Source organism: Ranitomeya variabilis, chromosome 8 (genome assembly GCF_051348905.1).
Source record: "Ranitomeya variabilis isolate aRanVar5 chromosome 8, aRanVar5.hap1, whole genome shotgun sequence".
Classification (NCBI taxonomy): domain Eukaryota; kingdom Metazoa; phylum Chordata; class Amphibia; order Anura; family Dendrobatidae; genus Ranitomeya; species Ranitomeya variabilis.
In genome coordinates this window covers 205282257-205296221 of record NC_135239.1, presented here as the reverse complement: position 1 = coordinate 205296221, position 13965 = coordinate 205282257, and the positions used below count along the sequence as shown (strand labels likewise).

At 49.4% G+C, this 13965-nt stretch overlaps 1 protein-coding gene across 5 annotated transcripts in view; it reads right to left on the bottom strand.

Moving 5' to 3' along the window:
• QRICH1 (glutamine rich 1) overlaps positions 1–13965 on the bottom strand; it is a 35109-nt gene that overhangs the window by 12669 nt on the left and 8475 nt on the right. For all 5 annotated transcript variants that reach the window (XM_077276460.1, XM_077276457.1, XM_077276458.1 and 2 more), the window contains one exon: positions 1097–2080. In XM_077276460.1, the coding sequence (XP_077132575.1) occupies positions 1097–2080 (984 nt within the window). The remainder of the gene's footprint in view (positions 1–1096; positions 2081–13965) is intronic.

The following is a 13965-nucleotide window of genomic DNA, read 5'->3' as shown; positions in this document are numbered from 1 at the left end:
TTTAAGGCTTTTTTTTCCCCCCTGCCATTATGCATTAAAAAACCATAGTAACAGATTTTAGAGGGGTAAGGGGGGGACACGACCTGAATGAAGACATGAATTACAGACATGTTACACATACCGGTAAATATGAAGCTCTAAGAGAACATAGTGATTAAAGTGTGTGAGCCCATCTGCCAGCAATAAGGCAACCTATTTAGCTGGGACCCTGTACTGAACAGACTTCACTCCTTGTGCATAGACCCAAATGAACTTTGGGAAAGCAGGATCTAGATATTATTGTTAGTTAAAATTGAGAATAGCTAGATCCTAATTTTCCCACAGGTCATAAGGCTAAGGGTGCATTCACACTATTACTACCCTATGTGTTGGGACTGCAGGTATACCACCTCAACCAACAGCCAAATAGGAATATATGGATCAGGCGGAGGGGAGGGGGGAACTGTGGCCATAACAGACTGTAAAATATGGTATATGAGTGCACCCTTTCCCACAGAGGGGCGAGTCTGTTTAGCATAGGGTCCCATCTAGAAGAGGTCGTCTTAATGGGCTCACACGCTTTGATCAAAATGTGCAGAGAAAAAAAACTAAAAAATATTTGTATGCAGCAAATGTAACATGCAATTAATGTCTGCAGAGTGCGGACGCATTTTTGTGTGTATTGTCACAGTGCTACATCTAAGGGTGCATTCATGTAACTAGAGTGGCCATCTTTTATGTTATGTGTTACAACCGCATTTCCTTGCTCGAGTATGGGCCTCCTGATCTGAACTAGCAACCTCAGACACATACGAGGCTGTCAGTTCAGGAGACATATGGTTGGTGTGTTTTCACATGGTCGATCTACGCTATAATCCACTGCGGGTTTTGGCTCCGATGATTTCACAAGTCAATCCAGAACATCACTTTGCTCAGTCTCTATCACCCTAGGCCTATTTAATACCACATTTATGGCTTTATAAATGAGGCTTCTTTACTCTCCTTACAGAACATGCATATGTAAATTCCGGTGACTTTCAATCTACAGTATGTTATTATAACGAGTGTAAACAATAAGGTTCCCAGACTTTGTCCTCCACCCTGCACCGTAGGTTACCTGTAGCTGATGCTGATGCACGTGCTCATGCAGCGCCGCCTGCTGCTGGGGGTCCCATATGTGGACAGTCTGTGCCGTATTCTGATAAGCCCCTGCCACTGCCTGGACAGCAACCGGAATGTGGATGTTCCCATTCATAAACTGAGCCGGAAAAAGGGAGTTTGCCAGAGTCTGCACTACTTCCTCATGATTTTTTACCATTTTATCCTTGTCATCTTCTAGTTTTACAGCAGTCATGGCGGTGGGAGAGCCTGTGACATGGACGGTATTATAGGCCTCTTGAGGGATGGCAATGTGGGTTATGTTTTGCTGCTGCAAATCGCTGCGGGTATTTGCTGAATACACCGGGATCGTCCAAGTCTCTCCTGTGGGGCTTGTAATCGTGCCTGTGGCTCCATATAAGTGAGCACTGTCCACTGTCAGCAAATCTGGCCTCAGGGAAACGTAACTTTGCTGCTGGCCTTGTGGAATTGCAAGTACAGCTGCGACTGGCTGGCCTGAAATTGCATATGATAAAGTAATGGGCATGTCCACCTTACGTTTCTTTACAGGCTGGAGGACGCTTGAAGTGCTAGATCGCCGTTCTCCCTCTCTTGGAGAGCCCTGCTGTGAGGGAGAAGGTGAGAGCGCCCCTGCTGTTTGTATCTGTATCCCACTGCCCACCGACTGTCCTGCCACCATATGTGCCTGTATCTGTTGGTGTTGTATATGGTCATCCTGGAGGTCCGTGGGTTGCATCTGCTGGCCAGGCTGAACGTGCTGCACCTGGATCTGAGCCACCTGTAACTGGGAGTTTGTGAGCTGCTGCGCAGCATTGGCAGACTGAAGGGACTGAGTCTGTATCGTCTGTACATTTTGTGCCGTTTGAGACTGAGCCGATCCCTGGATCTGGACTTGTACTTGGATTGGATGCTCATTAGACTGATGGACACTGAGCTGTGGCGAGAGCTGCTGGGCAGTCACCTGCTGGGGAGATTGCTGCACCTGGAAAACAAGTGAATATCGATTAATAATGCAGAGACAAAAAACATAGCAAATAAATGCTCTCAATCAGCATGACATGACGTCAACAGTGACGCCCAGTTGACAGAACACAGTGGAAGAGAAGTAGCTGCTCTGTCTATGTGATGTCACCTGAAGCAGGAGAATGGCTGACAGGAACGGTGCATGACCTCTCTGAGCTGGAACAGATCATCATTGGGCAAAAACAGGCAGCCAAAAAAATAAGCTCTAAAGTCCCACAAACCCTTTAAGACTGTTTAATAGTAAATCTGCACGAGACTTGCCATTTTGTGTACAATTTTTGTAAATACAATTATGCAGCAGTGTTAACGTGACCGCAGCAAAAATGGCGTAAGCCCCTTCCCAAGAAAAAAAACCAAAACCAAACAAACTTGTGAAGTTTGCTGGCTCTTGCCATTTGTCGCACTTAACTCTGCCCAGTGTTGTTGTGTACAGTGTGTGTGTGTGTGTGTGTGTGTGTGTGTGTGTGTGTGTGTGTGTGTGTGTGTGTGTGTGTGTGTGTGTATGTATGTATGTATATATATATATTATATATTTTCACATCCTGTTCCGTCCAGATCTCAGAATTCCAAGCGGCGGAAGTTCCCAGGCCTCCATATTGGGACACCCAAGTGATGGGGTCTCAATATGGAAACTGCTGGTGGTACCAGCCTTTTGTGCGGTACCATCAGAGGAACACTGTCGCACCACACACATGTACACACCACACACACTGTATACAACACACACACTGTATACGCCGTACGCAGCCTCTTGCGTGGTACCAACAGCGGAACACCATCGCGAATACCGCAGCCAAGATCAGCCGAATGATTCACTGACCACCGCCCTCTTTGTACAGGAGGAGCGCATGCGCAGTTTTATTGTGACCGCTGCTATCGGTCTGCACAAAAATGGCGGAGGCCTGATTTATTGGTCCTGCATAAATTCCGCGCAGGCGCAGTAAATAATTCGGCTGATCCTGGCAGCAAACGCGCAACGTGTCTACAGGCAGAGGAAGCCGGGCACATTAAAGGGGTTTTCCCACGAACGAAAGTTCATTTTAAAAATTGTCTGTGTCTGACCGCGTACGGAGCATAGCACATCTCCTGGGCAGGGGAGGAAGCAAAAGACAATACTGACATTACAGCAGGGGATCACAGAGGATTTCGTCAGGTAAAATATTTCACCGACTGTTTTTAAACAATATTTTACCTCACAAAATGTATCATCTGCGATCTCCTGCTGTAATGTCAGTATTGTCCGTGCGTGTGTGTGTGTATATATATATATATATACTAGCTGTACTACCCGGCTTCGCCCGGGTTAATGACTGCTGTTAGCAAAATAGAATGTGTTAACAAAAATTTATTCTGCACACAAAAACCACAAAACAAATAGATAGAAATGTAATTATTAAAAGGCAAAAACTAAGCAAATAGAAGCATTTCACAACATATATTAGCTTTGTTATACTGAGAATGTCTTTGTTGCCTATATTAACCAATCAGAGCTCAGGTTAATTAACTGTAGCAAAATAGAAGCTGAGCTGTGATTGGTTGCTATTGGCAGCCTGATAAATCCCCAGCCAACAGGAAGCCCTCCCCCCTGGCAGTATATATTAGCTCACACATACACATAATAGACAGGTCATGTGACTGACAGCTGCCGTATTTCCTATATGGTACATTTGTTGCTCTTGTAGTTTGCTTATTAATCAGATTTTTATTTTTGAAGGACAATACCAGACTTGTGTGTGTTTTAGGGCGAGTTTTATGTGTCAAGTTGTGTGTGTTGAGTTGCGTGTGGCGACATGCATGTAGCGACTTTTGTGAGATGAGTTTTGTGTGGCGACATGCGTGTAGCAACATTTTGTGTGTTGAGTTGCATGTGACAGGTTAGTGTAGCAAGTTGTGTGCAGCAAGATTTGTGCATGGCGAGTTTTGCGCGTGGCGAGTTTTATGTGTGGTGCATTTTGAGTATGTGCAAGTTTTGTGTGAGGCAACTTTTGCATGTGGTGCAACTTTTGTACATGTGGCAATTTTTCTGTGTGTGCAAGTTTTGCATGAGGTGAGTTTTCCATGAGGTGAGTTTTGCACGTGTGGCGAGTTTTGCGTGAGCCTAGTTTTGCATATGGCGAGTTTTGCATGTAGCGAGTTTTGAGTGGTGACTTTTGTGTTTCGACTTTTATGTGGCGAGGTTGGTGTGTGTGTGTGGTGAAATGTGTGCTGAGGGTGGTATATGTGTTCAAGCACGTGGTAGTGTGTGGCGCATTTTGTGTTTGTGTTCATATCCCCGTGTGTGGTGAGTATCCCATGTCGGGGCCCCACCTTAGCAACTGTACGGTATATACTCTTTGTCGCCATCGCTCTCATTCTTTAAGTCCTCATTGTTCACATCTGGCAGCTGTCAATTTTCCTCCAACACTTTTCCCTTCACTTTTTCCCCATTATGTAGATAGGAGCAAAATTGTTTGGTGAATTGGAACGCGCGGGGTTAAAATTTCACCTCACAACATAGCCTATGACGCTCTCGGGGTCCAGACGTGTGACTGTGCAAAATTTTGTGGCTGTAGCTGCGACGGTACAGATGCCAATCCCGGACATACACACATACATACATACACACATTCAGCTTTATATATTAGATATACCTGTATGTAATCTCCTGTATATAGTATATACCTGTGTGTCATCTCACCTATATATAGTATATATCTGTGTGTCATCTCCTGTATATAGTATATACCTGTATGTCATCTCCTCCTATACATAGCATATACCTGTGTCATCTCCTCCTGTATATACTATATACCTGTAGGTAATCTGCTCCTGTATATAGTATATACCTGTGTGTCATCTCCTCCTGTATATAGTATATACCTGTATGTCATCTCCTCCTGTATGTAGTATGTACCTGTATGTCATCTCCTCCTCTATATAGTATATACCTGTGTGTCATCTCTCCTGTATATAGTATATATCTGTGTGTCATCTCCTCCTGTATATAGTATATACCTGTGTGTCATCTCCCCTGTAAATAGTATATACCTGTGTGTCATCTCCTGTATATAGTATATAGCTGTATGCCATCTCCTCCTGTATTAGCCCTCGTTCACACGTTATTTGGTCAGTATTTTTACCTCAGTATTTGTAAGCTAAAATGGCAGCCTGATAAATCCCCAGCCAACAGTAAGCCCACCCCCTGGCAGTATATATTAGCTCACACATACACATAATAGACTGGTCATGTGACTGACAGCTGCCGGATTCCTATATGGTACATTTGTTGCTCTTGTAGTTTGTCTGCTTATTAATCAGATTTTTATTTTTGAAGGATACCAGACTTGTGTGTGTTTTAGGGCGAGTTTCGTGTGTCAAGTTGTGTGTGTTGAGTTGCGTGTGGCGACATGCATGTAGGGACTTTTGTGAGATGAGTTTTGTGTGGCGACATGCGTGTAGCAACTTTTTGTGTGTCGAGTTGCATGTGACAGGTTAGTGTAGCAAGTTGTGTGCAGCAAGTTTTGCGCATGGCGAGTTTTGCGCGTGGCGAGTTTTATGTGTGGTGCCTTTTGAGTATGTGCAAGTTTTGTGTGAGGCAACTTTTGCATGTGTTGCAACTTTTGTGCATGTGGCAATTTTTCTGCGTGTGGCAATTTTTCTGCGTGTGCAAGTTTTGCGTGTGGCGAGTTTTGCACGTGTGGCGAGTTTTGCATGTGGAGAGTTTTGCGCGTGGCGAGTTTTGAGCGGCGACTTTTGTGTTTCTACTTTTATGTGGCGAGGTTGGTGTATGTGTGGTGAAATGTGCACTGAGGGTGGTATATGTGTTCGAGCACGTGGTAGTGTGTGGCGCATTTTGTGTGTGTGTTCATATCCCCGTGGTGGTGTGATTATCCCATGTTGGGGCCCCACCTTAGCAACTGTACAGTATATACTCTTTGGTGCCATCGCTGTCATTCTTTAAGTCCCCCTTGTTCACATCTGGCAGCTGTTAATTTGCCTCCAACACTTTTCCTTTCATTTTTTCCCCATTATGTAGATAGGGGCAAAATTGTTTGGTGACTTGGAAAGCGCGGGGTTAAAATTTCACCTCACAATATAGCTTTGACGCTCTCAGGGTCCAGACGTGTGACTGTGCAAAATTTTGTGCCTGTAGCTGCGACGCCTCCAACACTTTTCCTTTCACTTTTTCCCCATTATGTAGATAGGGGCAAAATTGTTTGGTGAATTGGAAAGCGCGGGGTTAAAATTTCACCTCACAACATAGCCTATGACGCTCTCGGGGTCCAGACGTGTGACTGTGCAAAATTTTGTGGCTGTAGCTGCTACGGTTCAGATGCCAATCCCGGACATACATACATACATACATACATACACACACACACACATTCAGCTTTATATATTAGATATATATATATATATATATATATATATATATATATATATATATATATATACATATATACACACACACAGAGCTCTAAAAAATAAAAAAAAAATGGAACACTTAAAGGACACAATGTAACTCCAAGTCAATCACACTTCTGTGAAATCATTCTGTCCAGTTATGAAGATTGTGAATCGATTTATCCTGCTGTTGTGCAAATGGAACTGACAACAGGTACAAATGATAGGCAATTAGGAAGGCAACCCTTATAAGAGGAGTGGTTCTGCAAGGGGTGACCACAGACCATTTCTCTGTTATCTTTTTTGGCTGTTTTGGTCACTTTCGCATTTTGTCATTGCTCTCACCCCTAGAGATACTGTGCAGTAGCATGAGGTGGTGTCTACAACCCACAGAAGTTGCTAAGATTGATGTGCCATCCTGGATGAGCTGCACTATGAGAGCTGTGTCAAAAAGGGTAGCGGAGTCTGTCAGCACAGTTGCCAGAGCATGGAGCAGATAACAAGAGACAGGACAGTACACCAGGAGACATGAAGGGGCAGCAGGACGTTACCAACTTTGTGCAAGGAGGAACAGGAGCAGCAGTGCCAGAGCCATGCAAAATTACCTCCAGCAGGCCACTAACATATGGTGCATTTGTCTGCTCAACTTATGAGAAAGACTCCGTGAGGGTGGTATGAGGGCCCGACATTCACAAGTGTTTGTAGTGCTTACAGCCCAACACTATGCAGGGCGATTGGCATTTGCCAGAGAACACCAAGGTTGGCAGATTCAACATTTGTGCCCTGTGCTTTTCACGGATGAGAGCAGTTTCAAACAGAGCACATGGGCCACAGTCTGGAGACGCCTTGGACAACGTTCTTCTGCATGCAACATCTTCCAGCATGACCGATTTGGCATTGGGTCAGTAATAGTGTGGGAAGGAATTACTTTTTGAGGACTGCACAGCCCTCCATGTGCTCGCCAGAGGTAGCCTGACTGCCAATAGGTACCGGAATGAGATCCTCAGACCCCTTGTGAGACCATATGCTGATACGTTTGGCCCTGGGTTCCTTCTGATGCATGACAATGCCAGACCTCATGTGGCTGAAGTGTGTCAGCAGTTCCTGCATGATGAAGGCATTAATGCTGTGGACTGGCCTGCCCATTCCCCAAACCTGAATGCGATAGCGCACATATCGGACATCATGTTTTGTTTCATCCAAACGCCACGTTGCACCAGACTATCCAGGAGTTGACTGATGCTTTGATCCAGGTCTGTGAGGAGATCCCTCAAGAGACCATTCGCTGCTTCATCAAGAACATGCCCAGGCATTGTAGGGAGGTTATACAGGCACGTGGAGGCCACACACACTACTGAGCATCATTTCCTTGTCTTGAGACATTTCCACTAAAGTAGGATCAGCCTGTAATTTGATTTTCCACTTTGATTTTGAGTATCATTCCAAATTCAGGCCTCTATTGGATATTAATTTTGATTGACATTATATTATACATTATGTAAGTATTGAGACCCCTTTACATTTTTCACTCTTTGTTTCATTGCAGCCATTTGGTAAATTCAAAAAAGTTCATTTTTTTTCACAATATTGTACACTCGGCACCCCATCTTAACTGAAAAATAGGGATTTTTGTGTGTACTCACCGTAAAATCCTTTTCTCCGAGCCACTCATTGGGGGACACAGGACCATGGGTTATGCTGCTGTCTCTAGGAGGCTGACACTAAGCTGAGACAAAAAAAGGTTAGCTCCTCCCCTGCAGTATACACCCTCATACTGGCTTCCAGACACCCAGTTCAGTGCAAAAGCAGTAGGATAATAACAAAATATGAAGAAACATTAGAATATAACATGTCAAACAAACAGTCAAAGACCAAAAAATGTAACGAGCCGCAAGGCTACCAGGGTGGGTGCTGTGTCCCCCAATGAGTGGCTCGGAGAAAAGGATTTTACGGTGAGTACACACAAAAATCCCTATTTCTCCTTCGCCTCATTGGGGACACAGGACCATGGGACGTCCCAAAGCAGTCCCTGGGAGGGAAACAATACAACCAAATAACTCCGTGCACCATCTGACTACAAATGCGCAACAGCCGCTTGCAGAATACGCCTGCCAAGGGCCGCGTCCGCAGAGGATTGGATGTGGACATTGTAATGCTTTGTGAAGGTATGCAGGCTGGACCACGTTGCGGCCTTGCAAACCTGCTCCGCTGTTGCCTGGTGCCGGATGGCCCAGGAAGCACCCATCGACCGAGTGGAGTGAGCTCTAATCCCCGCCGGGATAGGGCTGCCCCTGACCCGATAGGATTCCTGGATAGCAGATCGAATCCATCTGGCTATCGTGGATTTAGATGCAGCCAAACCCTTTCTGTGACCCTCAGGGAGCACGAAAAGGGCATCCGATTTTCTGAAATGAGCCGTTCTGGAGATGTACCTTCTGAGGGCCCGTACGACGTCTAGAGTATGGAGAGCCTTCTCGACCCTATGCTTGGGCTGCGGGCAAAAAGAAGGGAGGATGATGTCCTCGTTAAGATGAAACGACGAGACCACCTTCGGAAGAAAAGCCGGAGAAGGGCGTAAGACCACTTTGTCCTGATGAAAGGCTAGAAACGGTGCCCGGCAGGACAAGGCGGCGAGCTCTGAAACCCTTCTGATGGACGTCACCGCTACCAGGAAGGCAACCTTCCAAGAGAGGACAGAGAGCGAAACGTCTTGAAGGGGTTCGAACGGGGGTTCCTGAAGAACCCCCAGGACCAAGTTGAGATCCCAGGTTTCTATCGGCATCCTATAAGGGGGAACCACATGGGAGACTCCCTGGATGAAGGTCTTGACTTGGAGGTTGGCGGCGATCCTGCGCTGAAACAGCACGGATAACGCTGAGACCTGGCCTTTGAGGGAACTGAGTGCCAAACCGGAGTCAAGACCGGACTGAAGGAAATTCAAGATGCAAGGGATAGAGAAAACGAGCGGAGGAAGCCCTCGGAGCCTGCACCATGAGAAGAAGGTTTTCCAGACGCGGTGGTAAATGGAGGCGGAAGACGCCTTACGAGCACTTAACATGGTGGGAATGACCTGCTGAGAGAAACCGGCATGAGTTAGAATCCAGGTTTCAACAGCCACGCCGTTAAACGTAGGGCCCCTGAGCTCTGATGGTAGATCGGTCCCTGGCGAAGTAGATCTGGGCGGTCTGGTAGCCGCAAGGGCACGTCGGCTACGAGCTGGACGAGTTCCGCGTACCACGCGCGACGAGGCCAGTCTGGAGCGACCAGGATGACCGGAACTCCCTCCGTCTTGATGTTTCGGATCACCTTCGGCAGTAAGGGAAGAGGAGGAAACACGTATGGGAGCTGAAACTGATGCCACGGGAATATCAGCGCGTCCACTCCGATGGCCTGGGGATCCCGAGAACGAGCAACAAAGTTGTGAACCTTGGCGTTCAATCTGGACGCCATCAGATCCACGTCCGGGGTCCCCCAGCGAAGACAGATCTGTCGAAAGACCTCTGGGTGGAGTTCCCACTCCCCCGAGGCAAGGCCCTGGCGGCTCAGGAAGTCCGCCGCCCAGTTCTCGACTCCCGGAATGTGCACTGCGGAGATGATGGAATGGTTGATTTCGGCCCAACGAAGGATGTGAGAGACTTCCTGCATCGCTGCCCTGCTGCGGGTACCCCCCTGGTGGTTGATGTAAGCCACCGCCGTGACGTTGTCCGATTGGACACGTATAGGGTGACCCGCAAGCAGGGTGTGAAAGTGACTCAGGGCAAGTCTGATAGCCCGAATCTCCAGGATGTTGATGGGGAGACTGGATTCCCGACCTATCCAACGGCCCTGGGCAGAGTGATGAAGAAACACCGCCCCCCAGCCGAGGAGGCTGGCGTCGGTAGTTACCACTAACCAGTGGATCGGGAGGAAGGACTTCCCCTGGAGAAGAGATGGACCCAGGGTCCACCATATGAGGGATTGTCTGACCCGCGGAGACAGCGGGCAAGGACGGTCGAGAGATGGGAGACTCCTGTCCCAGTTGTCCAGTAGAGCCTGTTGTAAGGGGCGGAGATGGAGTTGAGCGAAAGGAACCGCTTCGATTGCTGCAACCATCTTTCCCAGGATCTTCATGGCGAACCGAATGGTTCGCGGGCGAAGATGACGGAGCGTTCGGGCTCCCTGCTGAAGCGCTTGAGCCTTGGACCGAGGAAGCAAAACCAGCCCCCTTGAGGTGTCCAGGATCATTCCCAGAAAGGAGATCCGACGGGCAGGAACGGGAGAGGACTTGTCCAAGTTGATCAGCCAGCCCAGGCGCGAGAGAGAATCCAGGGTAATGTGGACGCTTGACTCGCAGGTTTGGAAAGACGGACCCTTTATGAGGAGATCGTCTAAGTAAGGTAACACGACGACTCCTCGCGAGTGAAGGATGGCCATGACAGCCGCCATGACCTTGGTGAATACCCTGGGCGCTGTGGCAAGACCGAAGGGTAAGGCCGTGAACTGGAAGTGGTCGTTCAGAATGGCAAAGCGGAGGAACCTTTGATGAGGCGGGAAAATAGGGATGTGAAGATAGGCATCCTTGATGTCTATCGAGGCCAAGAATTCCCCTCTTTCCAACGAAGAGATGACCGATCTGAGTGATTCCATCCTGAAGTGCCGGACTCTTACACACTTGTTCAGGAGTTTCAGATCCAAAATGGGGCGCACTGTTCTGTCCTTTTTTGGCACTACGAAGAGGTTTGAGTAGAAACCTTTGAACCTCTCGTGTTCCGGGACCGGAACAATGACCCCGCTCTGGCGGAGGGAGTGGATAGCGCAAAGAAGGGCGCGAGACTGAGCTCCCGAGCTGGGGAGACGAGAGGGGAAAAACCGGGTTGGAGGAGGAGAGGAGAACTCTATTTTGTAGCCCGACGATACCAGGTCCCTGACCCATCCGTCTTGAACGACGGAGAGCCAGGCCTGCTGAAAAAGGAGTAGACGTCCGCCTACTCTGGTGGTATCGACTGGCGCCGTTCCCGAGTCATTGAGACGGGAATCTGGGAGGTCTGGAACCTCTGGTTCTGGGCTGCCTAGGTTTTCCGCGCCAGGAAGGGATCGGCCTGAAGGAGGGGCGAACGTCTCTGTCTGTGCGAGCGGATCGGTCCGATCTGGGGCGACCGGTAGGATTGGACCAGGCTGGGCTGGTACGAAAGGACCGAAAGCGAAAATAAGGTTGACGCTGGAAAGCCGCCTTGGGCCTCTGTTGGGGAAGAAACTTGCTCTTTCCTCCTGTGGCGTCGGAAATAAGCTGGTCAAGCCTTTCGCCAAAAAGACGCCCGCTTTGAAAAGGGAGAGAGATCAGAGATTTTTTAGAGGAGGAGTCTGCGCGCCACTCTCTGAGCCAAAGAGTCCTTCTAATAGCGATGGCGTTAGCGGCCATCAAGAGATGCGTACATCACATAATCACTAGCCATGGCTAACTGCTTAGCCAGGTCCGCCATCTCAGACGGGAGGTCCTGTTCGTGAATAGATTTCGCTAGAGCATCCGCCCAGGAAACCATTGCCTTAGTCACCCAAGCCGCGGCGAATGAGGGGGACAGGGAAGAGCCTGAGGCCTCATACACTGAGCGAGCTAGGGAGTCTAGCTGGCGTTCAGTGGGACTCTTAATTGAAGCGCCGTCCGGGACTGAGAGAAGTGTTTTAGAGGCCAGGCGCGAGACCGGAGGGTCTACTATAGGGGGATCCGTCCAGTCTTTCACGAGATCTGTTGAGAAGGGATACTTCGATACCAGATCCTTCTTACCCGAGAAACGTTTATCTGGACGCTCCCTGTGACGCTTGACTATATCAAGAAAAGCTGGGTGAGAGGCAAAAGTCTTGTGGGAACGCTTGGTTCTGGTAAAAGAAACCGCGTGTTCCGGAGCGGAATTAGGGTCATCATCCACCCTAAGCGCGTGATTGACTGCTACAATGAGGGAGTTAACCGTAGCTCTGAACTCCGGAGCCTCCGGGTCCAATGATACCTCGGACTCATGTTCAGAGTCTTGAACGCTGCGAGCCCCCAAAGAGGGTGAGCGAGAGGTGGAGCTGCCAGAGACTGAGTGGCGAGGTGAACGCCCAGGAGAGGTAGTACGGATCCGTTTTCTGGACGACCGTGCCTCTATAAGTGGAGAGCGGCCCCTGCTGGTAGACGATTCCCCTGCTACGTAGGGATCCCTTAGGACCTGTAACGGATTGCCCCGTTCCCCGGGAGGATTTTGAATGGATTTGATGGCGTTGGCTAAAAAATCCACGGACTGCGAAAGTGAAACAACCCACGGGGGGGGGGGCTAGGTACACCGGAGTCGGTGGCGGTGGAGGGCTCCTGGGCACCTGGGGCATCGCAGGCAGAGCAGAGGGGAGAGCTTTGAGGGCGGGGAAGTGGAGCCTGGCAGGTGGTACACGCAGAGAAAAAAAAAAAAAAAAAAAAAGGTCGAATGCACCTTTGTGGATTTCTTAGTCTTAGACTGAGACATGGTGTAAACTAATGCCAGGGGCTAGCCTGATTCCCTGGGAGGGGAAGCGAGAGCGAGACTGCAGGAGAGAGCTGACGGTCTCCTTACCCTGGTCCTGTGTCCCAACGAGGAAGAGGGAGGCGGCAGGAGAACTACGCGACAGCCGGCGTGCACAGAGCTGCACGTGGGAGACGCTGCAGCTGGGAGACCTGGTGCTGCGGCGTGCATATGAGATCCAAGATGGCCGCCGAGACCTGGGGGAAGATCTCGCACACAGCGAGAAGCGCCAGGACCGGTGGGCGGAGCCACGTGATGACACGAAAAGGGGGCGGAGCCTAGCGAAAAGGGGGCGGCGCCTAGGGAGAAGCGCCACTAGAGCTGGGCGGAGCCGCGCGATGACGCGAAAAAGGGGGCGGAGCCTATCGGGAAGTGCCAGATTTCCGGTCGTCTAGGCCGAAGCCGGGGACTAAATTTGTACCATCGGCCTGGCGCGCTGCCGCTGAAGGCCGCGGTATCAAGAGGCCCAAGAATAAGGAGTGCCACTAGAACATGGGGAGCCCTCCGGACCGCCGGACCAGTGACCACCCCCCCTACCCCCGAGACACTTACCGTGATGGAGCAGCGCACCGGGACTGAGGTAATTGGGGTGAAAGACAGGGACGGTGCAGGGGATGGGAAGCCTCCATCCACCAGCCCCAGAAACGGGGGGTGGAGAGGAACCGTCCACCCCTGAATCAGCCGCATGCAGTGGTGATGCAGGGAATATCGCACGGACGCCACGGGTACTAGTGCCTCTGTACAGCCGAGGGTGAAACCTGGTGGACAGGGCAGTCCGGCATAAAAAGGCCTGGCTGCAGAAGAGGGTACTGGAGGAAAACACCAGTGCTCGTCTGGACTAAGTGGGGAGAACGGTGCCCTTCTAGGGAAAAAACCGTCGCCCCAAAAAAGATCAGCTCAGGCAGTGGCTCCCACGTCGCAGGAGAGGATACGGTGAGGTGAAACTCCCGTG